General features: G+C 41.6%; 1 protein-coding gene across 1 annotated transcript in view; it reads left to right on the top strand.

Annotated features, from left to right (window-relative positions):
* Positions 1-27394, top strand: part of LOC137255443 (uncharacterized) — a 51697-nt gene extending 24303 nt beyond the window's left edge. Inside the window, exons 4-5 of the mRNA XM_067792883.1 lie at positions 26636-26762; positions 27162-27394. Of these exons, the coding sequence (XP_067648984.1) occupies positions 26636-26762; positions 27162-27394 (360 nt within the window). The remainder of the gene's footprint in view (positions 1-26635; positions 26763-27161) is intronic.
* Positions 27395-27642: the final 248 nt, after the last annotated feature.

The following is a 27642-nucleotide window of genomic DNA, read 5'->3' as shown; positions in this document are numbered from 1 at the left end:
GTGTAAATAAATTTCCTGTGTGGAAAATGGGTTGAGTGAATTTAGCACAACGGGTAACCGATGACATGTCTGAGCCAAGTAGGAGAGCATGACCACCCGATCCCTTTAGTCGCTTCTTACGACAAGCACAGTCGCCTTTTATGGCAAGCATGGGTTCCTGAAGGCCTATTCTATACCGGGTCTGTGGAAAATGGAATAGGTTTTGAATAAATATATATGACTTTAAATAAGCTGATATCCTTGTTCCTCCACAATTAGGCTGAATGCTGAAAAAATGTTCAGAAACGAAAATTGTTCGGCGAAAGAAAGTTTACAAGTATTGATGGTGACTCAAATGGAAAATTAGTAATCAAAACGCTTTTGTCAATGTTTTTCAGCCTTTGATACCGTTTGCAGTTATTTGGTCAAATCGAATTGTCAAGTGTAATATTTTGCCAGACAGTTTAGACTATGTACCATGTATCTATTGATATTTCATTCGAATCGAAACTTCTCTGATTTCTTTCTCTTGTTTTAAAAAGTATTCATTCACTGCTAAAGTGAAAGGGGGATGGCAGCATTTTTAACAAATTCTTTAATCCAAAGAGCTCTGACCACAGGAGAGTCACAACCTTTGAATGACGATTGGAAGGGACATAACTCGCTAGTCACCATAGTAACAACGGTGGCATTAAATTCACAGGATTCTATTCAAATCTTACTCTCGTCATAAGATTTCATCAACGTCGCTACATTAATTCACGCCTGCATATCGTTCACAAAGGAAAAGGACCCATTTCCCTCATTGTATGAACACAATTGAAGAACTGAGAAAAATATCTTTCCAACCCATGAACATTATCAGCCATGCTGATATGAATGGCAATAAGGTTTTTCAACATTTTCATGCGCGGGATTCATGATAACGCTGAATAGATTGATTAAAGGCCTCAAAGAAGAGTTTTCTTTTCAATATTGGAGCAAGTCTTTTGACCCAAGCATATTTCTTGAAGAATTCAAGCCTGTGGTACAATATCACTTTGGCCTGATTCACAGATCTGTTCCCGCTGTTTTGGAGTCACCAGTTGGCACCAATGTTAATCATAAGCATAAAACATTGTAGAAGCGCAGGAAAAGGTCGCTCTTTGACATATTAGTATGAGAGGACAACCTTTCAGAACTTTGCGCAGCTTATGAGATATGCAAAGCTGAAACCGGAGGACATGGCACCTATCATTTTGGGTTCGAATACCGGTCTTGTCCCGCCTGCATTATATCCCTGATTCACGAATGGTGACTGTTAGGCCTGCACTACAACGACCTTCCTTCTACCCTGACATGTATTTAAACTAACACACAGTGTTATATCTGAAATACTGTTAAACCAAATCTACCCGTTTACTCGAACGTAATTACCCGTCCGCGCAGATCCGGGTTGGAATTGGTCTTCAGCATGCAGCAATAGTAGATGACTATGCATGTCGTCGTATCCATACGCTACGCTCGTGATAGATAAATAAATAAATAAATAAATAAATAAATAAATAAATAAATAAATAAATAAATAAATAAATAAATAAATAATCATCTTGCTCCTGTTGGTGGAGTATCGACACTCCTTTGTCTCTACCTACGGAGGGAGTGAGTTTAGTTTTACGCTGCTTTTAGCAATATCCCGGCAATATCATAGCGAGGGACACCAGAAATAGGCTTGTCACATTGTACCCATGTAGGGAATCGAACCCGGGTCTTGTGCGTGACGAGCGAAGGTTTTAACCACTTGGTTACCAAACAACCCCTCTATCTACAAGTATCTCGACATATATTCCACTGGAATTCGGGTTACCCCAAGACTCAGCGTTGAAGTGGTTCAAAACACTTTTATTTGGTGAGAAAATCCTATCCCCAAATAGTGAGAAGCATTCGCAATCACTTTAAAAGTCTGACCCAGCTGAAACATCATACAAGTAATAGGACATCTATTGAGGGAAAGCATGAGATGCAACGAAACACATCAGTTTCGACAGTTGAAATTGAACAACTTTGTCCAATCTGTTTATAAGTGCGCGAAAGAAATGTTACAAAAAAATACCTAAATACTCTACGGGAGAGAAAAATTGCTATGAGATGCCCAGACAAATAACTATGATCTGGCGGCTCTCAAAGAACGCGGGACACCGATTCTTCCTCAGAGACAGGAACCGAACCCATATGGAGCACTGGATCGCGTGCAGACAGAGAACCCCGTCATCCGATTGGCGGTTTGGGGCAGACGGTTTGATCCGTGGCATCACTGAAGACTTAGCATCCACAGAGAGTTGCCACAACCCGAACATTGTCACATTCTGTATTAAGATGGTGTGTTATTGCTCCATTGTGGCCCGTTTGTAATTATGTAATTTCATTTCTAAAGGAGAGATGATTAATTGACCTGTGGTTGCGTTTCTTATGTATCGATGGTGTGTGAGACTGAAATAGGTAATAGGTAATAGAAAACATGGCTGCCTACGTGACATGATCACGGCGCAGATCACATGCGCTGTTGTCCCCCTAGCGTGAGTGGGATTGGTTGCGTGTATACGTTCATGTGTATCTGGTGAGTCTGTTAAGTCTTTCTTTCTATCGAGGACGAGTTCTTCGTCTACATTAATAATGTTCGCACTTGTCGTTACAATTCATAGAGGCTTACATGCTGACTTTAGGTATGTGTTATGATGTGCCCATATGCTCTTAAATTTGTTGCAGTTCACACGACACTGATCTGTGCCCGCCTAATGTTCTCTATTACAGTCTAGCATCTATTGCGCTTTCCTATTCGCCCATTTTATTGGGTGCATTCCTCAATGGCCTAGCTTCCTTTATGCTTTCCTATGTACTTTTCCTACTCGTCTTCCTTCCCATGTGCTTTGGCTACAAGTCCCGATTGTGTTTTATTATTCCTCCATCTTATTGGTCGCGTTCCTTAATCGGTTCTTTTCCTTTCAGTTTTCCTATTCGTCTATCTTCATTTATGAATTCCTTGTGCTTTCCCAAACGCCCCTACTCTCACCTGTGCTTTCCTATTCGCCCATCTCATTTGGTACATTCCTTGATCGGCTACTTTCTTTTATGCTTTCCTATTCGTCTCTCTTCAAGTATGAATTCCTTGTGCTTTCCCAACTCTCCTCCTTTCCCATCTGCTTTGGTTACGTGTCTCACTTGTGCTTTCCTGTTCGTCTATCTTCATTTATGAATTCCTTTGTGCTTTCCCAAGTCGTCTATATTCCCATGGGCTCCTACCACAAGTCTCCCTTGTGCTTTCCTATTCGCCCACCTTATTTGATGATACAAGTAACCATCCCGGATATCTATTCTGTCAGTGAGGGATACACAAGCGCCCCAGACATTGTGGGACTTATATTACCGATCTTCACGGGTGAAACGTTTCTTTTTCAAATTATAGCCGAAGGGTAGTAGTGATAAGATCCATTCATTTCAGGATACCCCTAGGAGGTCGGGTAGGGGTCTGTTTTAAACAATTATTCATAAAGCGTCCTTTTGGTGAAAATATTCTGCTGTTCACTGGAACATTTCTCTGACAACATGGAATTTGTGCTCGTGGGTTTATCCTACGTTTGTGATCAGCATCAATCTGGCCTTTCCTCCCACGTTATTGTCGTAACATAACTGTGACGCCACTGTTAAGCTCGCCCCAGCCCCATTCCCAGCACCCACACCCTCAAGAGTCCCATTAGGAAGTCCAGATAATTATCAAACATTTGAATTTGTTAAATAAATCCGTGTAACTGTAGTATCACTCTGGCTTCTGTTGAAGACATTCATTTATTTAAGGATAGCGTAATTAATTAGTGAATACGGACTTTAAAAAAGTATAATCATTTAATGAACAAAAACAATTACTTTCCCATGCAATGAGCACGGCCTGGTACAACGAGATCTAGAGTCTATGCATTGATATGTTTTGTTCATCAGACATACACGAGAGCACGGAAATAACTGATTCCTCACTGTCAGGCTTTTGATGCGCTTGTATTAATACACCGACCTACCTCAGTCGTGTCACGCCGTCAGTAAATGGCGTTTTTTCCCAGTTTTGATAAAATAACGTATAACGTTGTCCCCACCCACTGGCGTGTTCACGTGTGCATTGTGTTCAGGATTGAGACAAACAACGGAAAAGATTGATGAGACCTTGCTTGGCGGATGACATCGACTGTACCTGTGTATGTTAACAGAACCTAGATTGCCTTGGGGGTTACTCCCACTTGTGTTGTGCCTCCACGTGCACTGACGTTGTCTGATGGAGGCCCCGAAGGGAGCGGGAGCGGGAACATGTACCTTCCACTCTATCATGCTCGTTATTGAGCACTGTGGCTTGCAGGTTGGCTCCGAGATAGAGCTGAAGTCAATCGGAAGTGGGGCTCCTCAGGCGAACTCTTTGACAAGGGATTGAGGGAAGGGGATTCCATAAGGGGCTTGGTGGATGGGGTCCGGGGCTCTGGCAGGTGGACGTTCAGATAAGCTGATGGAAAGGGAGAGGGATTTGGAGTACTTGATTAGACTGGAGATTTTGGATATGGGATTTAGCAAAAGGGTTCATAGGCGGATCCAGAGGTTGGGGGTGGAGGGCGGGGTAGTGGGGTGCAGGGGTGCCTAACCTCAATTTTTATAATTGACTATTGAAAATAAAGGGTGCACCCCTCCTTAGTAGTGTGCACCCCCAACCCTCCTTTCTCAAAAAGCTGTATCCGCCCCTGGGGTTGAAGTTTTGCATTTATCAATTTGCTTGGGAATTGGTTTTGGCAATGTGGTGCTAGAATTTTTTGTGCAGTGGTGCTGAAGGTGTGGTGAATGGTTAGAGGCTTGAGCATTTGTGTGGTCGAGAAGTCTTGAGCAAGCAGACCGGCCAGGGATCTGCTAAAAGGGGACGACAAAATCAGATAGCGCCTGGAGAAAGAAATAGAAGGCTTACCATGGGGCTACATGTAGTTGTTTTGGTTTAAGAGTGTCTTGAGTGAGTTGAGTGAGTATAGATATATTGGTTATAAGTGTTTCTGCTGTGGGCAAGGCCAGATATTGTGGTATAAAAGTGTCCCTGTAAGTCTTGATACTTTAGTCTTAAGGTGTTCTGCTCTGGATTAGAACTTGGTCATCCAGAGTTCATAGTGGAGGGAGACTTAACACGAGGTTTACATACTATGGAACTTCAACTTGAAATTTTATGCTTTCACCTTCACGTTATTCATGTAGACGCCGATGTTTACCAAACAAATTATTCTGAATAGGTTAGCTTTAAAGATGGTTAATACTCAGAAAGAAGAAAAATATCATGTTTGATAAGTTCCAAAATCTTTTTCATGTCGGTCTGGTGTAAAGACAAACTTGACAACACACTACACTACCGCACGGGGAATATTCCCCCACATTGCGAAATACAGCACCGTTTGGCAAAAAGATGCTTGGGTTTAGCACCAAATCATACTTGTTTGTATCTTGTTTACACCATATGGCGTAACCAATCCCACAGTTATAAATCCAAGTACACGTGTCTATACCTTGCTTACACTGTAGAGTATTTATACATTATCCAGTATATATTTGTTTGAAGTGTTCTGGTACGAAGTTTACAGCTTTTACAACCAGCCCTCCTTTTCATCATCATATATGGAAATCTGGTAAACCTTCACTGAATTCATTCATTACCATGGTTTCCGCGATCTCAAATTACCCGCCGTCCATTTTCATTAGCCAGTTTGATTTGCTATGGTGCCCAGTCGAACGAACCAATCAGAATGCAAGTTACAAAACAGCCTCAATATCAACATCATGACGACCAGCCCCATTGATTAAGTTGAATTACAACATTTTAAACCGCCTGACAAGCAAACGAAAGCCCCCTAAATGCTTTTAATTGAAAGGATTCTCCTTGTCCATCACAACTGCCGATGCCAGGACCTCCCGTTTGCATTTAATTTTTCCTTATCGCGTCGTTAGAGTGGTCGTTAAAACGTAAAGGGAGACCAAGGGCGGGTAATTTGAGAACCACGAAACGCCGTTAGTATATGGTTACCGAAATGCACTGGAGAAGTAGACAACAAATCCCTATATATGTCTATGCCTTGCTTACATTGTTTGGTATTTTGATTGTTAACAACAGGAATGCGATGTATAATTATTTTACACAACATAGTACCACTGATTTGAACTCATTGTCAAGAGACTGAACACAGAGGGCGTGCGGAGAATATGATTTTACAACGCAATATTCACCTTATTCAAGAACACCAGGTATGGGCTTCACATGTTGTACTCGATGTACACATGTTGGGGAATCGAACCCTGGTCGTCTGCGAGACCAATGAACGCTAAACTCTATGATATCTCACAGTGTCTGAAAATGTTAAAGGAATTAGGGTTCACCTTGCCATGTAACAAGGGCGATTTAAAATCTAATAAAAACTATATTTTTTGGCTTTTGAGAAATGCTCTGTTGTTCATGGTGAAGAGGACGGTGGGGTAGCCTAGTGGTTAAAGCGTTCGTTCATCACGCGGTTGGTTCCCCTACATGGGCCCAGCGTGTGAATCTCTTATATGGCTTACCCCACAGTCACATTGCTATTGCTTAAAGCGGCGTAAAATGAAACCGTCTCACTCACTCATGGTGAAGACGCAGCACAGACGCAGGATTCTGGTGAAAGCATGGCACAGTATGAAACCATTCAGTCACATTAATGACAGGATATTATATTTCAAATCTTAGTGCAAGCACAACAAGGTTAATTTGTCTGCCAGGACATGTGTACTCACCATACATTGTCATATGAAATAATAAATGAATGTCATACAGTAAATACAATATGTCATAGCATAAAGACACTTAAGAAGAAATAAGTATCATTATTGTCTTGGGAGAATGTTGGGAGTGGAATACATTATGCACTGGCGTCCTTTGGGACGATGACAGGTTACATATACGACATCAACACTTTGGAATTAGCATCTCGCTTTTCACCCTAACAAATTCCATTCTAAGCAAAATGCAACAGATCACTGGAAATCTGTCATGGGATTGGAGCCGATGATACTCCAAAGGTTGAAACGTTTGTTCGTGACGCGAAGATCCGGGTTCGATTCCCCACATTGGTATTAGTTCATTTCTGGTGTCCCCAGTCATAGAATATTGTTAATAAAAGAGACGTGACGTGATGCCAATCTGCTTTACAATTACATAATGTAAATATGTGTTCGTGCAAATAACACCGGAATAGTTGGGTGCTGCTTCGAATGGAGTCAGAAATGTTAATATAACAATGACTTCTTTGACCACGGATATTCCCGAGAGTTCATGTTCCGATCTGATCACCCAGAAAAGCGGGCACAATTGGACCTGGAAAATGAGTGAGCGAGTAATTTTTTAACGTCACATCGTCAATATTTCAGCCATATCGTGACGAGAGCATTTAACACTGAAATGGAATATATGCATAGAATGTGTATAGATGGAGGAAAACCGCGTTCTATGGATAGTCAACTTTTCATTGCAATGAATCCGACGTTTCGGTTCATTTTCTAACACCGTTATGATCACTTGCTTGATAACGGTGTTAGTACCTACACCGAACGGTCGCACCCATTGCAATAAAGAAGTTGACTATGCATAGAACTTGGATTTCTCCCAACATCGCAATGACCTAAAGATCATTGAATCTGGACCAGACAAACTAGTTCCTGACCTTCCACCCCGTCGAGGAGGGATGGGATATAATAACCAAGACTTTAGGGGAAATTCACCAGGAGGCACAGCGCCCGAGTTTTGATTGTGGTGCATCTCTCACACAAACAGCATCAGGAATACTGGTGGAAGTAAAGCAACGGCATTCATGTTGTAATCAATATCATGAACGCATGGTCGGTAACAACAACTGGAGACATCAGGGAAAAAACGTCATGTTAGCCAGTCCAGTGATTTCTGTCTTTATGGAGCCATATCAGATAAAAGCTTGAAGCAATGTTTGCCAATCCAGAAACTGAAAGTTGAGTAGTGTGGGCAAGTTGTCGATGCAGAAGAATATTTCTCTGTTTGATACGTATTCGATTCAGGAACTCTTGGAATTAAGAATTTAATATAGGACATATTGTTTAAACTAAATGACAAAGCAAAAGCTTGGCTTGAAATTAATCTGGAGCCCGTTTCTATGTGTTCGTAAGGGTTAGGGTATGGTTAGGGTTATGTCCTTGGCAGTGTCCTGATCTGGTTGGCATGAGTTCGAATCCCAAATTCGCCCCCATAAGCAAGAAAGAAAGGACAACTATGGGTACCCTGAATTTGGATTTTCTTTTCATATCAAGCCGGATGGATGTAAACGGAATTTCGAGAGGTCGTCTCTGAAGTCAGGTGTCAGGTGATTATGGTCTATGATAAAATGGTGAGTGAGTGAGATTAGTTTTACACCATTTTTTAAAAAAAATATTCCACCAATATCACATCCTGAGACACCAGAAATTGGCTGCACACATGGCCTTAAGATCATTGAGACGAGCGAGACGAGCGAGACGAGCGAGACGAGCAAACGCTTCAACCACCAGGCTACCCCAATGATGCAAAAATAGGCAAACATTTGACTAAGGAGCTTTAATTCACCTATTTTTAATCTCCAGAAACGTTTCTCGATCAGACACTACAATGGTAGACGTTACGGGTCAGCCTCAGTCTGCAGTCTGCGTTTACCGTTTTGGACAAATAATGACACGAAATCAGCAGTCTATTTTTAGTTTTTTTCTAAGTGCTCTTGAGGCAGTAGTGGCCCTAGAAGCCTTCCATTTTCTTCACATAATTACATGCCTCGCTCATTGACACACACGCATGAAGTTTTATGAAGGCTGATTTGTCGGATACACGCACACACGTGCCACAAAAAACAACCTGTAGAACATGCTCACATGCGTTCGACTGGGTCGTTCAAGCCATGATATCCATAATTATACAAATAATGGTCATCACGCTTAGCAATCTAAACATCATGTTTTAATCCAACATTGCTTTTTAGCACTGGTCACGATTTCGAAAACGCAATAAATCGATCAGTTTAGCTTGCAATTCATTTAAAAGCAGGAAACTGTCTTCACGGAATATCCTCAGAAGCGGTTTGGACGCTCGTACATTCTCATATAATCTCATGTTTTTCGCGTCAACCAAAGACGTTGAAGTTAAACAAAGACGCCACCGCCATGATGGCTCCATATCAAACAAAACAGTGGCGTTAACAGGCTCTACTTTGCGATACAAAATTGTTACTGATCCGTTGTCTAGACTAATTGTTCTCAGTAGATTTAGTTAAATGACTAAACCGCCAAAAGGCTCCTCGTTTTTCTAATTATTATTAAAACCTAGTCGTCGTTGAAGTTTGGGACCTCTTCCTCTGGTGGAGACGCCGACTGCTAATTACACCGGAAGGAAGACGGGTCATCTGCATTTATTTAATGTCAAATGTCACAGGTGAAAGGTTGGTGATCCGGCGGGTAATGAAACCGAGGCTGTCTGAAGGCAGACGACAAACACGGCTGTTTCCAAGGGATCTACAGCATTGATCACTGTACTTCCTTGAGTCTGACGATCCCTCGTCCAATTACAAAACGGCATGTTCAACTTCTTGTTAGGGCAGCAAAGCCCTCTGTGTTAAATTTCAATGAATATTCGATCTGTACCGACTCTGGGCTTCTTTTGTTTAATATGGATGTTAACTATCAATTACTATCCCCATTGAGGTCCAAACGGGAACTAAGGGCTAGCATGCCTTCTAATTACTATTCTACCTCTCCAACTTTTACAAGCGATTTTCGTGTTTTAATGGCCGGCTTTTCTGTTGAAGGGCCGTGACCAAAATACCGATGTCTAATTAAACGGCACATTTTCGTGTTGTGGCGATTGATCCCAGGTCTAACAAGTAAGGATCTGTAAATTGGGCGATGTAACAAGCAGGACCGGACTCCTCGTAGCTTCTCCTTGTGAAACCCTAAACCGTACAGCGGCGTGAGAGAAGGACCGACAACATAGACACCACCACGCCTTTGATCACTACGAAGGTGACGACGGAGGACATTTCTGAAAGTATACACTGAAATGCAGGCCACTTGGGTCGTTTTGACATTTTGAAGGTGAATTACTTGAAGACAGCAGACAGATACGTTCTCGGTTTCCAAAATGTCAAAATGAAAACCGAATACCTTATTTCGAGGATGCTTGTCGTGTATTGAGGGTAACTGGGAGATTTGAGACCATGTGGTATTGATAGAAATAGTCTACCGTAGTCCATTGTGTGCAGATTGGGCTGATGAAGAGTCATGGGATAGACAACTCGTTTTATTGATGTTACTCAGAGCAAGGTTACAGTGTAAATGACTTAGTGAGTATAATTTAATTACGCTTCGAGCAAAATTTAGAATAATGCCTGAAAGACAGACATTTGGGTGACATTGTATCCAGGATAATATATAGCCTTTGTTATACAACAAGAACAGTGTCCCTCATCGGTTGGATTTTACATAAATATGGGGGGCGGTGGGGTAGCCTTTTGGTGAAAGTAGTTGCTAGTTACGCCAAAGATCCAGTTCGAATCCTCAAATGAGTACAATGTGTTAAGCCCATTTCTGGTGTCCTCCGATGTGATACTGATGATACTCACTTACAGCCTGTAGCTATCGGCAAAAACAGCATTGATGTATTCATTAAAGTCAGATTGGAAGGAGTGGCCAAGATGTCTCAGACGCGCATGTTGTGGGTTCGAATCCCAGTGGTTGTCACCAACATGCTGGTGCCAGAGACTTCAGTCTTCTCGAGCCTCAGTCCCACATATAGCTCTGACACGCTGTGACATAGTTGGGAAACTGTCACATGTTAAACACTACTTTGTATGTCGACCACAGAAAAGGTTGTTTAAGAAGCCATCATGAATATTGTGTTAGTTTCATACATCCAAGGGAGGGGTGACCAACGGCTGATGGAACAGTGCCCGCTGTTTCCTGACAAGTGGGGATCATCTCACCTGGCTGTGCTGAGTTGAACCAGAAGTGCTTACTGGTGCTGTTTCATCAGCCGCTTGTCACCACTCCCTGTGAAGCGTGAAAATGGCATGATGATTTCCTGAACAAGCTTTTCCGTGATCGATCTTAAAACGTATGATTTCGGATCCTGTTTGATCCTGTCCTATTTGTTTTCTGCATTTATCATTTATCAGTTATTTAATCATTTATCGTTCTCATATGAACCCAAACGGATTATACATTCCCCTGTGTTCAACAACGCTTACGTTTTTTCACTGACTTTGAAAAACCTGATGACCTCTACAGTCAGCAGTTATACAGTCAACAGCTATACAGACAAGCGTTCAATGTATAGGCAGAACGTTCATGTGGTAATTGCTGGCAGTGAATTATTATTTCCAACTAATGCATTGACAAGGTGTTGTGTGTACAAGGTGTTGTGGTAATAAATATGATGTAGGGTTGTAATGTGTATATTTTCTGGTGTGTCAATTTCACAGATGTTAACAGGAACAATGGAACATGCTGACATGAAATGGGACAGAATGAGATATTGCTAATATTCTCTTTCATCTTTGTCTGCAGTTTTTGACCATCGACGTCATTACCCATGAAGTTCCCTATTAGAATTGATCTTCAGCGACACATTCCTCTCGTAAACTGCGATATAATATGGCGGTCAGGCTCACTGACTTAGTTGACACGCCATCGTATCTCATTTGGGTAGATTGACGTTCATGCTGTTCATCACTGGATTGTCTGGCCAGACTCGTGTTGAGAACCCGCTGCCATATAGCTGGAAATATTGAGAGCAGCGTAACACAACAAACCAAGCTAGTCTTCAACTTGGCACCAAGTTTTTCTCGCATTTGAAAGTTATTTGATTGGACAGTATTTGTGGCCTCGTGTCGTTTTAATAGACCTTACAACAAGACTATGGCAACGAACGGTTTAGGGTGAGTGATTATAATGTAGTGAAAATAAAATGTTTTGGATTACCGTGGATGAGACGGGAGGAGAAACATGTTTCGGCCTAAGGGAGCAGTAACAGTGATAATTAGCGTCGTGGATGGACAAACAGATCGACAGACCACAACAGCGCATCGATTAGAATCCTAGAGGAATCCTTTGCAGACAAACATACCTGAAACTGTCCGTGAGAGCATAGAGCGACAGAGAAACCGACTGACAACAGACATGGGGCAGAGATATTGAAACAGATTTATTGAGAATCCGAGTTAGAGACAGACACCGGTTCCTGTGGTAGTTAAAAATGGTCCACACCAGATGCTCAGATCAGACTGACTGACATGGATGATTGTATGACAGATCACCGGTGCTCACAATATCAATCTCTTCCTTGTCGAGTCCTGACTGGATAATTCACAGACCGCAGCCATATAGCTGGAATATTGTTGAGTTTGACCTCAACGAAATGAACGAACAATGAACTAGACAGGCTGAGACAAGAACAATACAATGCTTGATATTGTTACACTGGCAACAGCTGATAAACGATAGACAAGAAGGTGTTTCTAGACAGCTCGCCATTCTGGTTGATAGAGAGGCAGACACTGTGATTGTTTGATATGTATTTATGGACAGACGGATGAGGTGACACAAAGACAAATGAGAAGGTTCTTTTATAAATATTGACATGCAGACCGTTGGGATGATTGAAAGGCTAACTATAAGATTGATGGATATTCACAGATAGACAGCAGTGTTGAAACCAATACAGATGAGAGTAATATTAGATAGATATTTACAAACTGGCCTTCGAGCTGAGTAACAAGTAGACGAGGTGACGTTGGGTAAAAATGTGCAAATCCAGACCCACCCACCCACCGTCCGTCCGTCCGACCGACCGACAAACAGACAGACAGGCAGGCAGGCAGGCAGGCTTGTTTATAAAATAATGGAGTGAGTGAGTTGAATTAAACGTCGCCTTCAACACAACTTACATCAATGCGGGTCAATACAAACAGAGTACAGATCTCATAAACAATTTCAACCGCCGAGAAATATAGTCATGATGCAGAAAATTAACATCAGCAACGATAAAAGTAATAAATATTTCATATAACCTTTACACTTTTAACCACTGTCAGCAACATCGGTGTGGCACATGAAATATCAACATGATTGCTCTATTAAGGACAGCAATATCAACACTACGTCACGACTGGTGGTGGGGTAGCCTAGTAGGTAAGGTGCCCACAGGTGTAATATAAGTTGTTCACTGGCCACGAGGGGACTATGGGTTGAGGTACCCTGGATGTTTGTGTATGTTCCCTGAGCCCGAAGATACCGCAACCCATGGCCCACGAGGGACCAGTGAACAACGTATTTATCTTTCCGAACACCTCAATGTTAAGTTTGAACTGTTTGAAGCATGGGTATCCGATCTTACACTTCAGCCAACCTGTGTGAATCAAACGTTCGAATATTGCATCGTACTGTTTTTCCCGGAGGTATTGTCTCAGAAAAGTCGCCGTGATGTAATTCCCATTCTTAACATTCCATTTCCATTCACAAAACATCGGCGATGTCCGTACATCATGGGTCATTTAATGTTATTCGAGATAAAAATAGTAACTACCACGAAGTACCAAATGAGTTGATATTGGCAGAGGGGTATATTGCAATGTCCCACCTTTGTAAGCGGGGTACATTGAAAATAACAGGAGAGCGCTTAGCCAATCAGAAAACATTTATGTTTGAGGTAAGATAGGTGTGAAACACATTTGGTACCCCCCGCTTTGTTATTGTTGGAGTAAACTCATTCACTACGTCACAAACAGTGACATCACTATCCACAAGGTGACAGCAATGTCACCATGTCACTTACAGTATCAGTACTACAATGCACACAAAACACTTTTTATCTTACCTCACACGTAAATGTCGCTTTCTGATTGGCTAAGCGCTATTCTAATATTGTCAATGTACCCTGCGTACAGGCAATGTATCATTTTCAATGTACACCGCTGGGAATTCCGAACTCTTCCTTTGCTTCATGTCTTCACTTTTTTTTTACCTCGAATAACATTGAATCACGCATGAAGCACGGAAATTACCGATGTTTTGCGATTGACAATCGATGGAAGGGAGATAACTCTAAGTCTGTTTACGTCGTGTAGTCTGTAAAATGGTGATTCTCCTCGCATTCAACAGAATTGCTTCAAACAGTTCAAAATTATATTCTGGTGTTCGGTAAGATAAATACGTTGTGCACTGGTCCCTCGGGGTCCATGGGCTCATGTACCCACGAGGTTGTTCGACCAGTGAACAACTTATAAAGTAACACGCCCACCACCACCACCAACAACAACATCAATGCTTTACAGCATGAACACCAACACCTGATGAAGCATGAACGGCGACCACACTATACGACATCTGCTACAACACAACTACACGGCATCAGCACTGGAAAGGCTATACTACATCGGAAACGATAACACCATATGACATCAACAGCAATAGCAGAATAAAACTTCAGCAACGACAACAATTTGCAGCATTAGCAACGGCATCATTTTTACACAACGACGCCAACAGGAAGTTTACCATTTGCATGTAATTAACAACAAACAACAAACAACAAAACAGCACTATACATGTTAAGCAATAATACAACAGCAACGTGCTTAGTTGCCTGTGTTGAAACAGGCAGTAAATGCAAGGATTTATATAGGCTACTCTCCATATGAAATATACTTACACATGCATAAATACTGCATAATATAGCTACAGATAATTAAGGATTATACCACCATAAGAAATATAACACAATTTTGACCAACGTGCAAAGAGACACTCTTCTTTTTCAGACGCCCTCTCGCTAGCACTTAAAACTGAAATAACGTGACTTTGCAAAGTTGTTTTTGATTTAAGGTGCGCTCAAGGCCTCCACTAGAAAGACAGCACACGAGTTGGGATTTCGTGTTTGTGAGCTGAAACAGTCCTTTTGAATTACCGTCAGATGTCAAGACATTATTCGTAAAATCATTCACTCAGCGATTGACTCTGAAAACCTAAACGCTACAGGCATGTCTAAATTGACCGGCCCTGTGGGAATACTGGGTTAGGACAAAACCCCGTCTTCCTATGCTGGCCCAGTGGACCGTGGTCTTGCCGGTCGTCTTGGTACGTTGAAGGTGAGATTAATACCACACACGACTGGTTTGTTTTGAATATCGTTTAACGCCGCACTCAACGACGTTCAAGCTATATGGTGGCTGTCTGCAAATAATCGAAACTGGACCAGACAATCTCATGTTCAACATCATCAGTATCGATCTGAACTGGGATACGACCAAGTTATCGAGTCTGATCACCCAATCCCGTTAGTTCCCTCTGACGACAATGAGTTACTGAAGATCTGTTCTAGCATGGGTAGATACTAAATGGTTATCTTAAACACATAACGGGTGGGCAGAGTTCCAGAACTGCCATCAGTTATGTCATCAAGTATGTCTTCAATTAAAAATTACTCTCGAGCTCAGCTGCGTTCACGCCATACCACACAATATACCATGTCTATAAAAATAGTCATGCTATTCCTGATGCTTAGCCAATGTACCATTGAAGACCGAGTCTTTTATCAAACCTACTCAAACATTCTCTGCACCCTAGTCGTTAGCTACATCAAAGCATATTGTGATATAGTTTCGCATGCCGTGGGTTATGTAGTACTTTTGAGTTCTACCTTATTCCAAAATCACACGCACATCGGAAGAAACAGCAAATATTTTTGTGAGTTGAGCTCAATGCAGGCTTTGAGTGAGAGCAGCAACATAGAGAATAATGTAAGTAGGTAAATGTGGTCACGCCATCTCCATCAATTCCGACAGTCCCGAAACACTTGAAATACGGCGGTAGCTTTGAAGGAAAGATGAATCTAAGAACACAACACGATATGCTAGATCTTGTTTCATTCCTAAATTGATCCATTGGGGAATCTGACTTTTTTGTGTAAATGATGATCGGGAAACTTGACGGTGACGGAGCATATGCAAGTGTTCTAAGGGACCCCAGTAGAAAATGATACTCGTATGGATTTATTTGCGTTCTTGAAACCTGTAATGAAACTAGCATCCATCACGATGCAGGTTTTTTCTGACTCTAGATCTGATGATCGGGTTACTCTAGGTGCTCTGTTACCAGGTAAGTAGTGGTATTGGTTGTGGGACCTGTGTGTTAAAGATGGATTGCACACTGCTGCAGTACGCTAACAGTTGTTCCGGAGACGATATAGGCTGGCACAGGTGTGTTGAAGGTTCAGAGAAATTCTTGTAACGTACCGCCACATCTGTTTTGGATGAAATTGTGTACAGTTTGTTTCTTGTTGGTGTTTTCTTTTTTTTTCGTTTGTTTTGGTTTGTTTTGCTTGTTTGTTTGGTTTTTAAACGATTCCGTCAATGCAGTGCAAGTCTTGTTGCTTGTATTGGTTGTGTTCTGTTTGGAAGATCTGTACATGGGTTATCCCAACAAATCCGGTTTGCTGAGTCATGAATTACATAATAAACTTTGTCACCTTCTCTTCTTCTGATACCTACAGTAAGGGCAATCAAGACATCGTTACATCTGTTAACAAGGAATTTGTAAAATGCGGGATGATGGAACTCTACGCCTGGTAATTGGATTTGGCTGAGATTTTCAAACGTTGTCAAAACATTAATCGTCTGACAATAGTCTCCGAAACACTGCAGACATCGGTAAAAATAAAAAAAATAATAATAAACGTGATTACCAAATACATTTCTTGCTTCACTTTGGCCACACACAAGCATTGGTGTATCGTTTCCTTTGTCCGTTAGCTTACCATGACAATGCACTAATGAGCCATTGTCGGTTAATGTCACTTTCCGGAAAGATGGCCAAAGCGACCAAATGCGATGGTTTAGTGTCATGTGACGATTTTTCAACTTGCCGGAGGTGAGGTGAAATGGGATTTAAAGTGGTACTTGAGAATATTTCGCTCATATGACAATGTGCAAGCATGTGTATGTGTGGATGCTCATACTACAACAGACTTAAGATGCTCTTACAGTGCCAGCTCTGAGATATCATGCCCCAGTTTAGCACGAATAACCCATTCAGAAACATTATGCTGACTACGAGTGGACCAGTCCTTGCTCTACCCATTAATGCCAATCGCCAGCCAGAGATGGACCAACAGGTGCCACGTTTTAAAGTCTTTTGGAATGACTCGGCGTCTGATCGAATTTACGACTTTTCGCTCTCCGGGCCAACGCTCCAACCACTACACCACGGAGGCGGTTGTCAGCTTGCTGGAGGAAAGTTTTAAAATGTCCAGGGAGTCTCCATGATAGAGAAGCGTTCCTACCCATACAGTACCTTTGCTTCGGGTACAGTGAAAATGGAAATCTAGGAAACAGAACAACATATATAATTATAATTATATTCTTCGTGCGTCCTTGTGTGTGTGTGTGTGTGTGTGTGTGTGTGTGTGTGTATGTGTGTGTGTGTGTTTGTTTGTTTGTGTGTTTGTGTGTGTGTGTGTCCAAATCAAAATGAGTTGTTGCAACTGAACATTTTCTGGCGCTTGATGCTCGTCGTCAGGCTTTCAGAAGTGTCAACCAGCTGTTTAATGCTTCACATCTGCGTTGATAATGATTATCATAGACAAATATTGAACAGATACCATGATGCGAGAACAGTGTAGTTGCTTGAACACAAAGAGTCAGGAATGACAGAACCATCAATATGTATGAGAGTATTATCGATATTAAATTCATTTATAATTTGATTGCACGCAGATACAACATCGCAATATGTAGTATGTATAGAATAAAGCAGGATAGAATCGATACATCAAATTGTTGCCTTTGTGACAACGTCGGCGGTGATCTATTTTCGATATCCACTCTGCACAGTGTAGGTTAAATTTTGTAGTGTCCTGTTTAAAATTTCATTCTGTAATATTTGCTACTTTAATGATAATTATCAAATCTTCAATCAGAATCAGTGTGTACTGACCTCTGTTTCGAGTAACCGGACGCCTAGGTGTTTCTGGTTTGTTAAATCTGGTGAGTTGCAAAGTATTTTACACCCATCTGTCACGTACCTAAACCATTTATCTGTAAAATACATTCATACATTTATGACCAAAAAACAGGGACTGATACCATGCATATGCAAATTTGACATGCAGGTTTTTGAACCAAATGTAAGGCTGTACAAGTGAGAGAGCGATTTAATTCGAAGACTAAATGATAGTTAAATATACAAGAGATACAGTCTGTTGACACAGAAACACTGTTCAATATTGTCTCTAAAAAGATAATCTTTGTACCTTTCTTTCTCATGGAACGAATATACCAAGAAAGTATTAACAGGTTGTTTAGATTGGTCCACACAGAAAACATTATAACGTACATTTACACGCAAACATAACCGATTAACTAAGACCCGATTGATTTAAAAAATAAAAAAATAAATACAAGAAAAGAAAGAGCCCCCTATCCCTATAACAAAACAAAATCTAGCAAACATACCATCAACAACAACAAAAATAGAAATGCGTGATGAAGCCTTTATTTATTCCATCAAGAAGTCATGGAAACTTGATGGTGTACCGGAACAGGTAACTTCGGCGTGTCAAGCGAGCGCTTTAACGACAGGCATATCCCACTGTCCTCTTCAACTTTGATGCAACGGTGCCTGTATATGAAGGCTAGATTTGAATCCAACTGGGGAATCAAACCCAGATCTGTGGTGTGACGGGCAAACGTTGTAACCACTAGACTGCTCCACCGCTCCCGTTCAACGTGTAAGACAAAACCGAGGTGATGCATGTCCTTAACGTTTATTGCCATACAGCTGGAATATTGCTGAGTACGCCGTAAATCTAAACTCAGTCACTTTATCGTTTACCACCTTGGTCTTCAGTGTGCCATACAGCTGGAATATTGCTGAGTACGCCGTAAATCTAAACTCAGTCACTTTATCGTTTACCACCTTGGTCTTCAGTGTGCCATACAGCTGGAATATTGCTGAGTACGCCGTAAATCTAAACTCAGTCACTTTATCGTTTACCACCTTGGTCTTCAGTGTGCCATACAGCTGGAATATTGCTGAGTACGCCGTAAATCTAAACTCAGTCACTTTATCGTTTACCACCTTGGTCTTCAGTGTGCCATACAGCTGGAATATTGCTGAGTACGCCGTAAAACTAAACTCAGTCACTTTATCGTTTACCACCATGGTCTTCCGTGGGCCATACAGCTGGAATATTGCTGAGTACGTCGTAAAACTAAACTCAGTCACTTTATCGTTTACCACCTTGGTCTTCAGTGTGCCATACAGCTGGAATATTGCTGAGTACGCCGTAAATCTAAACTCAGTCACTTTATAGTTTACCACCATGGTCTTCAGTGTGCCATACAGCTGGAATATTGCTGAGTACGCCGTAAATCTAAACTCAGTCACTTTATCGTTTACCACCATGGTCTTCAGTGTGCCATACAGCTGGAATATTGCTGAGTACGTCGTAAAACTAAACTCAGTCACTTTATCGTTTACCACCTTGGTCCTCAGTGTGCCATACAGCTGGAATATTGCTGAGTACGCCGTAAATCTAAACTCAGTCACTTTATCGTTTACCACCATGGTCTTCAGTGTGCCATACAGCTGGAATATTGCTGAGTACGCCGTAAATCTAAACTCAGTCACTTTATCGTTTACCACCTTGGTCTTCCGTGGGCCGAACCAACGCTTTAACCACTAGACTACTCCACCGCCCCTCTAGAAACTAAGTCCATCTTGTGTTAAAAACGAAATAGAGGTAGACTTGTATGGATTGGTCACTGAATCTAACCGGCTTCATCCGAAACACTTTGAGTACTAGGCTACTAATCCGACCCGATAATGAACTTTGTACGTAACGTTCCTAATCTGAATAGTTTTGTGTAATCTTCAAGTTGTCTCCAAGTTTATATGGTTCAACTTGCAGCTCGTGAAATACCCCCTCCCCTCCTCTGCAACTCACCATCCTCCCAACATCCACTTACCAATCTGCACTACCTCAGCCCACACATCCAATACTAGCGCAGCAGAACACGCGATATAACAGTGTGAGATGGGAATGTCAGTTGAAAAATCAACAATTACTACAGGAAGCAGGGCGACACGGACACATTGCCAGAACTCTGTTTTTCATGCACAGTCACGTGGAGAAGACTAAACGCTTCCGGTTTCTCAAACGAGATTTTTAAACTGAAACTCAATACGTTTGTTCCGATTCACGTGATATCTGTTCTCAACAAAACGCCAAATTCAGATCGATCAAATTGAATTTCACTCTTATATGAACAAATCTGAATAAACAGACGCCAATTTAATTTCCAAAAGAAAACAATTCACTTCTTCTAAAATAACATCCAGTCTTAGCTTTCAATCGTGGTTCATTTAGTAACAGCGTTTCTTGAAATTCAGCAACAAGATGTATTACTAAACAGCATTATTTTAAGAAGAAACGAAAAGCTGCTGACAGGAGTTAGTTTAGTCTCGCTAAGGGAAGTATTTCAGTTTTATTGTGTGAGACAGGCCCGAAGTGATGCAAATCATTAACATTTATCACCATACAGCTGAAATAGTGCAGAGTGCGGCGCAAAACTAAACTCACTCATTCAGAACGTTTACCACCTTGGTGAAAACCCAAACACGACAAGCCTTACATTGAATTATCGAAAACTTGGGTCGATCCCACAAGCATGGGATTCTGACACGACCAAGGGAGGAAACTCTGCAAAGCCGAAATAATGGTGTCTTATCCATCAGTACACCCTTTCTTATAAAATCCGTCGACGATAACGTGGAAAGGAGGACGACCTTGACAGAGTTGGGATGTTCAAGTTGAGGGAAACAATGGCTGTTATTTTGTCTGTTACTAAGACACAAGATGTCTTTGCAGGCATAAATATTTTGTGGGATCACAGATGTATTTGCATTTTAAACATACGTATCCGTTATATTCACAAACTGCATTGGCAGAAACTACTGGCTGATCAAATGGTATCTGTTCAGAAAACGCCAGGTGGACGGAGGTTTAGTTTGCATGCGGTTTCAAAACAGGATCGTGACTTACCACAGCTTCATCGAGTGATTAACTGTGGGACTACGTAATGCTCAAAACATTCAAAGCAAATTTATACTTACCAGATTTTTAAACGTAGTATTTGTGTTAATTTTAATTCTAGCTAAATGCTCTATAATCGCCAGCAGTTGAAGGGATATCGATGGTGTAAATCCAACTAGGGTCAATGCAGGTAGCAAAGGTACTCTATGTTCCCATGGTCCCTAGTCAGGAGACCTACCTTGAGTTGTTGGTGATGTCAAGCCCGTTGTTCATAACATTTGTTGAATTTTACAGATACATGCTTGTATTCATTCTCCGTGATAATCTAGTTATTTTACAGTCCTTCGTCGACAGACTTTTTTCATATTTTATAATTTAATTGTATTTATTTTGTAATTTGTTAAAGTTAAGATATGGTTGAATTTTTGCCGATGTGACGAGTGAGTTTTACGGCAGTTTTACCAATATTCAAGCAATATCACCGCGTGGATATCGATCGATCGGGTGGTCAGGCTTGCTGACTTGGTTGACACATGTCATCGGTTCCCACATCGATGCTCATGCTGTTGATCACTGGATTGTCTGGTCCAGACTCGATTATTTACAGACCGCCGCCATATAGCTGGAATATTGCTGAGTGTGGCGTAAAACTAAGCTCAGTCACTCACAGACTGCCGCCATTTAGCTGGAATATTACTGAGTACCGTGTTAAACAACAACCAACCAACTTTCTTAAAAAGACAGTGAATATTTATGTCTGTGTACTTTCCTTATTCATGTCATCAAGTCACACAGAATAGCCTTCGGAGTCAGAATTCGGAGCTCCGACGTCCATCTTCAAATTTTAAAATTACGGAGGTCACAGAAATCTTGAATTATTATGCCACCGATGCTATGCCTATTCAGAATTCATAAGTAACGAAAGTCGTAAACATACCGATCCCTGAATACAAGTAGCCCATCTCTGATGTCGTTAAGTTTGCATATATATTAGATTTGTACATTAAGAATAAATCGACAACGACATAATAAAATCGATATGCAACGTTTGTGGTGCAAAAACGTCGAATGCTGTAATGTATGCACGTATAGATTGAGATTTATTGTTTAAACTATTTCATTATAGAGTCAGAAATATAATTTGGGGGAGCTGGGGAATTGTGTGATTTGTTAATGTTGTGAGGGTTTTTGTTTCCATTAAATTCAGTTCGGAATTTGGTATCCCCCGGTGTTTAATGATGGACAAAAGTGGGTCAGCATGACACGTTTCATGACAGTCGATTAAATTAATATACTTTGTTCCAATACAATTAAAAAGAGCTATCTAATTGGTTTGGGGTCTGAATGTAATGTTTTTGTATTTACTTTGAGTTCTGGTAGAAACTCAAAGGGGACAAGGTCGCGGACGCAGAACACTTCGCAATCTACAAGCATTGTGCAAGAATTATAATCGGAAGAGTACTTATTGGTGCTGGACTTCACGACCAGTGGATATCATTGACCGGCTGGCCACTCGGTACCGTCAATGGGGGCAAACCAAGCTAATGGTGAGTGAGTGTGTGAGTGAGTGAGTGAGTCTTGGCAATACCACGTCGGGAACACCATGTGAGGAATCGAACCGGTGATGAGGGAACGCATTAACCACTGTGCTCTCCAACACGGCTCCCTTCCCACCCATCACCCCTTTACACACACGCACACACACACATATACACGCACGCACGCATGCACGAAACACACTATTAACTCACCTAGTCATAACGTAAGGCACCAGTGTTTCCTCGTGTAATCGGCAATGACGTAGGATAAATCTGTGAGTACGGCTGCCACTGCTCCTTAAAGTGTTTTGACACTACGAATGTAGTGAACGTTGTGGAAGACTTCGCCACAAGTGCAAAGGTCATATTGCAGTGCACAGATAGAGTGACAATTAAAGGATCACAAAATCATGTGGATTAGCTATCAAAATCAAAACCCAAGTTCCGGTTCAATCCATATAATTAACTTGAGTTTGTTAATTGAGATAATATTAAATGTCCATGGTGTTTTTAATGAATTGGGTAACTTTTCTCCATCATTCCGTATTTTTGAACCTGGTGATTTCGGTTAACTTTAACCAGAACGGTTGATCAAAAGCAATAATGATTCTGTTAAATTTTCATGAAAATCGCGTCCATTCTTCCCAATATATTGGCCTGATAGTTTCGCTTAACCTCTGGTATTTTACTTGCATTTACTGGAGAATCTATTTGTATCAACAATATATGCCTCCTTGCATATTATATATATGCACTTTATATACTTTCAGACTTGAGAGTAATAAGTTTGCGTTAACATCACAAACACTTGCAAAGGAGAGTCAATTTTCACCTGAACCATATATCAGAAGTGACAACTGGAGATGTCACCGAACAGCACAGCGCAGAGCCTATCGTTTGTTTCATAAAACTACAGCTTTGACCTAAAGAAGAGGGACGTGTATTTGGTGCTTTAATGAAATCAATTGTAATTCACATCCACTGCTAAACACTCGACTTGTGTCTGCGCGACACCCGGTGTCGGTTCATTTTACGCCCAAAGATGTCATATAATTTTCGCCGCAGTACCGCCTTTACGCTCAATATAATCTGTTTCGCCAGATAAATAGAACTATCTGTTCTCTAAATTGACGTTAGATATTTAAGAGGCGACGTCTTCTGCCCAATTGGTCTGAGATTTCTCATAATATTTGGTTTTCCGCTTTGTTGATTCATGCTTGCTTGTTTACAAGCCGACATGCCATAGATGCATCATCACTAACGACGGCTTCAATTAAGCAAACAACCATTCCTATTGCACTATCAGGTGGCAAACTGCCACTACCCTACTCAACGTCAGTGATCGTATACTTGTGGGAGTTCGAGATAATTGCAAAACAATTGACCGTGACGACATCAAAGCGGCGCCAGCTGTTTAAATATGCCACCTTTTCTACACCATCCAATAATTTTCTGTAGGTTCTTTCAATTAACCTTCATTTTGTAATAAATTATTTGAATGGAATATGTTTCGTGTGGGTTGGTTCAAATCCACGGGCCAGTCAGCCATAACGCTGAATGCTTCGAGAGACAATATTGCCCAAATGATGGCACGCAGCAAGGGATACGCACTACAGTCTTCATGGAACTTTCATTCAGTGAGTGCAGCCGACCTTCCATTAACATGGTTGTATATTTGTAACAGTTAATTGTGCCTCACACAATAGTAACCTGAGTTGGGCATGTACAACTTTAAGAGAATATGATAATTAAACGTGTCCTGTATGATCTGTGGTGTCATGCTAACAAGGAGTGGGTGAATTTATTTTTTTACACCGCACTCTGCAATGTTCTTGCTAAATGGCGACGGGCTGTAAGTAATCAAGTGTAGACCTGGCAATCCAGTGTTCAACAGCAAGAGCATCGATCTACGCAATTGGGATACAATGGCATATGCCAACCACGTCAGGGGGCCTAAACGCCCGATCCCGTTTGTCACGTCTTAATACAATCATGGGTGGATGAAGATCAGTTCAAACTCACCAACAAAGGAACTTAAAGTAAACGTTAGTCGTGAATTTAGGGCCGCAAAGGTTTCTGCAGCAACTCATGGTTGTCGCTACAGGCGAGTAACGGATTCACTGGCAATGGGTCAAGAATGTCTTTGTATCTGTATTGTGTAGATCGATGTTCATGGTATCATTCACTGGGTTGTCTGGACCAGATTTGATTTCATACATACTCTCTACACTGAGGAAGACGTTGTGGAACCAATAAACAACGAAGGCATTGTAGACATCACACACAAACACCCACCCACACGCACACAGACAGAGACACGCACACACACATGCACTCACGTACACGCAAACTTAAACCCACACATCTCCTGCTACTAATGCTTTCGTATCGCCACAAAGAAAACCGAACATAGAAGCCTTGCAATTACTAGTGGAAAAAAACTTTTGAATTTGAAAATGTTATGTGATTTTACTTCAATTTATATTCAAATTTGAATAGCCTATTTCACAGATGACTGTCAGAGGAAGATATCATCAGATGTATTTTGTTTCGTAATTACTGTGGGGATCATATTTCGACCGGGGTAGGTACATGGTTATTCGACTTCCATTAGGCCGAGTTTTCACTTCTATGTCCCTTGGACAGAGCAGAGACGTATTGGTATGGGTTCAAATCCCGGTATTGTGACTGCATCACTTCCGGTTTTCCTCCTACATGAAACAGACACAAAGTGCCACACAAATACTGCAGTTTGGTGGACGGACAAAAGCCCCACAAGACAGAAGTCCCACAGACAAAAGCCCCTCGGACAAAAGCCTCTTTGGACAAAAATACATGAGACAGAAGCCCCACAAGACAGAAGTCCCACAGAAAAAAATCCCTCGGACAAAAGCCACTTTGGACAAAAGCCACTTTGGACAAAAGACCCTTTGGACAAAAATACATGAGACAGAAGCCCCACAAGACAGAAGTCCCACAGACAAAAGTCCCTTTGGACAAAAGCCACTTTGGACAAAAGCCACTTTGGACAAAAGACCCTTTGGACAAAAATACATGAGACAGAAGCCCCACAAGACAGAAGTTCCACAGAAAAAAGTCCCTCGGACAAAAGCCTCTTTGGACAAAAGACCCTTTGGACAAAAATACATCAGACAGAAGCCCCACAAGACAGAAGTCCCACAGAAAAAAGTCCCTCGGACAAAAGCCACTTTAGACAAAAGCCTCTTTGGACAAAAGACCCCCTTTGGACAAAAGACCATTTGGACAAAAATACATGAGACAGAAGCCCCACAAGACAGAAGTCCCACAGAAAAAAGTCCCTCGGACAAAAGCCTCTTTGGACAAAAGCCACTTTGGACAAAAGACCCTTTGGACAAAAATACATGAGACAGAAGCCCCACAAGACAGAAGTCCCACAGACAAAAGTCCATCGCACAAAAACCTCTTTGGACAAAAGCCACTTTGGACAAAAGACCCTTTGGACAAAAGACCCTATGGACAAAAAATACATGAGACAGAAGTCCCACAAGACAGAAGTCCCACAGAAAAAAGTCCCTCGGACAAAAGCCTCTTTGGACAAAAGCCACTTTGGACAAAAGACCCTTTGGACAAAAGACCCTTTGGACAAAAATACATGAGACAGAAGCCCCACAAGACAGAAGTCCCACAGAAAAAAGTCCCTCGGACAAAAGCCTCTTTGGACAAAAGCCACTTTGGACAAAAGACCCTTTGGACAAAAATACATGAGACAGAAGCCCCACAAGACAGAAGTCTCACAGAAAAAAGTCCCTCGGACAAAAGCCTCTTTGGACAAAAGCCACTTTGGACAAAAGACCCTTTGGACAAAAATACATGAGACAGAAGCCCCACAAGACAGAAGTCCCACAGACAAAAGTCCCTCGGACAAAAGCCACTTTGGACAAAAGACCCTATGGACAAAAATACATGAGACAGAAGCCCCACAAGACAGAAGTCCCACAGAAAAAAGTCCATCGCACAAAAACCTCTTTGGACAAAAGCCACTTTGGACAAAAGACCCTTTGGACAAAAAATACATGAGACAGAAGCCCCACAAGACAGAAGTCCCACAGAAAAAAGTCCCTCGGACAAAAGCCTCTTTGGACAAAAGCCACTTTGGACAAAAGACCCTTTGGACAAAAGACCCTTTGGACAAAAATACATGAGACAGAAGCCCCACAAGACAGAAGTCCCACAGAAAAGAGTCCCTCGGACAAAAGCCTCTTTGGACAAAAGCCACTTTGGACAAAAGACCCTTTGGACAAAAAGACATGAGACAGAAGCCCCACAAGACAGAAGTCTCACAGAAAAAAGTCCCTCGGACAAAAGCCTCTTTGGACAAAAGCCACTTTGGACAAAAGACCCTTTGGACAAAAATACATGAGACAGAAGCCCCACAAGACAGAAGTCCCACAGACAAAAGTCCCTCGGACAAAAGCCACTTTGGACAAAAGACCCTATGGACAAAAATACATGAGACAGAAGCCCCACAAGACAGAAGTCCCACAGAAAAGAGTCCCTCGGACAAAAGCCTCTTTGGACAAAAGCCACTTTGGACAAAATACCCTTTGGACAAAAGACCCTTTGGACAAAAATACATGAGACAGAAGCCCCACAAGACAGAAGTCCCACAGAAAAAAGTCCCTCGGACAAAAGCCTCTTTGGACAAAAGCCACTTTGGACAAAAGACCCTTTGGACAAAAAGACATGAGACAGAAGCCCCACAAGACAGAAGTCTCACAGAAAAAAGTCCCTCGGACAAAAGCCTCTTTGGACAAAAGCCACTTTGGACAAAAGACCCTTTGGACAAAAATACATGAGACAGAAGCCCCACAAGACAGAAGTCCCACAGACAAAAGTCCCTCGGACAAAAGCCACTTTGGACAAAAGACCCTATGGACAAAAATACATGAGACAGAAGCCCCACAAGACAGAAGTCCCACAGAAAAAAGTCCCTCG

The sequence above is a fragment of the Haliotis asinina genome, chromosome 11 (genome assembly GCF_037392515.1).
Source record: "Haliotis asinina isolate JCU_RB_2024 chromosome 11, JCU_Hal_asi_v2, whole genome shotgun sequence".
Classification (NCBI taxonomy): Eukaryota; Metazoa; Mollusca; class Gastropoda; order Lepetellida; family Haliotidae; genus Haliotis; species Haliotis asinina.
This window is presented reverse-complemented; position numbering and strand designations above follow the sequence as displayed.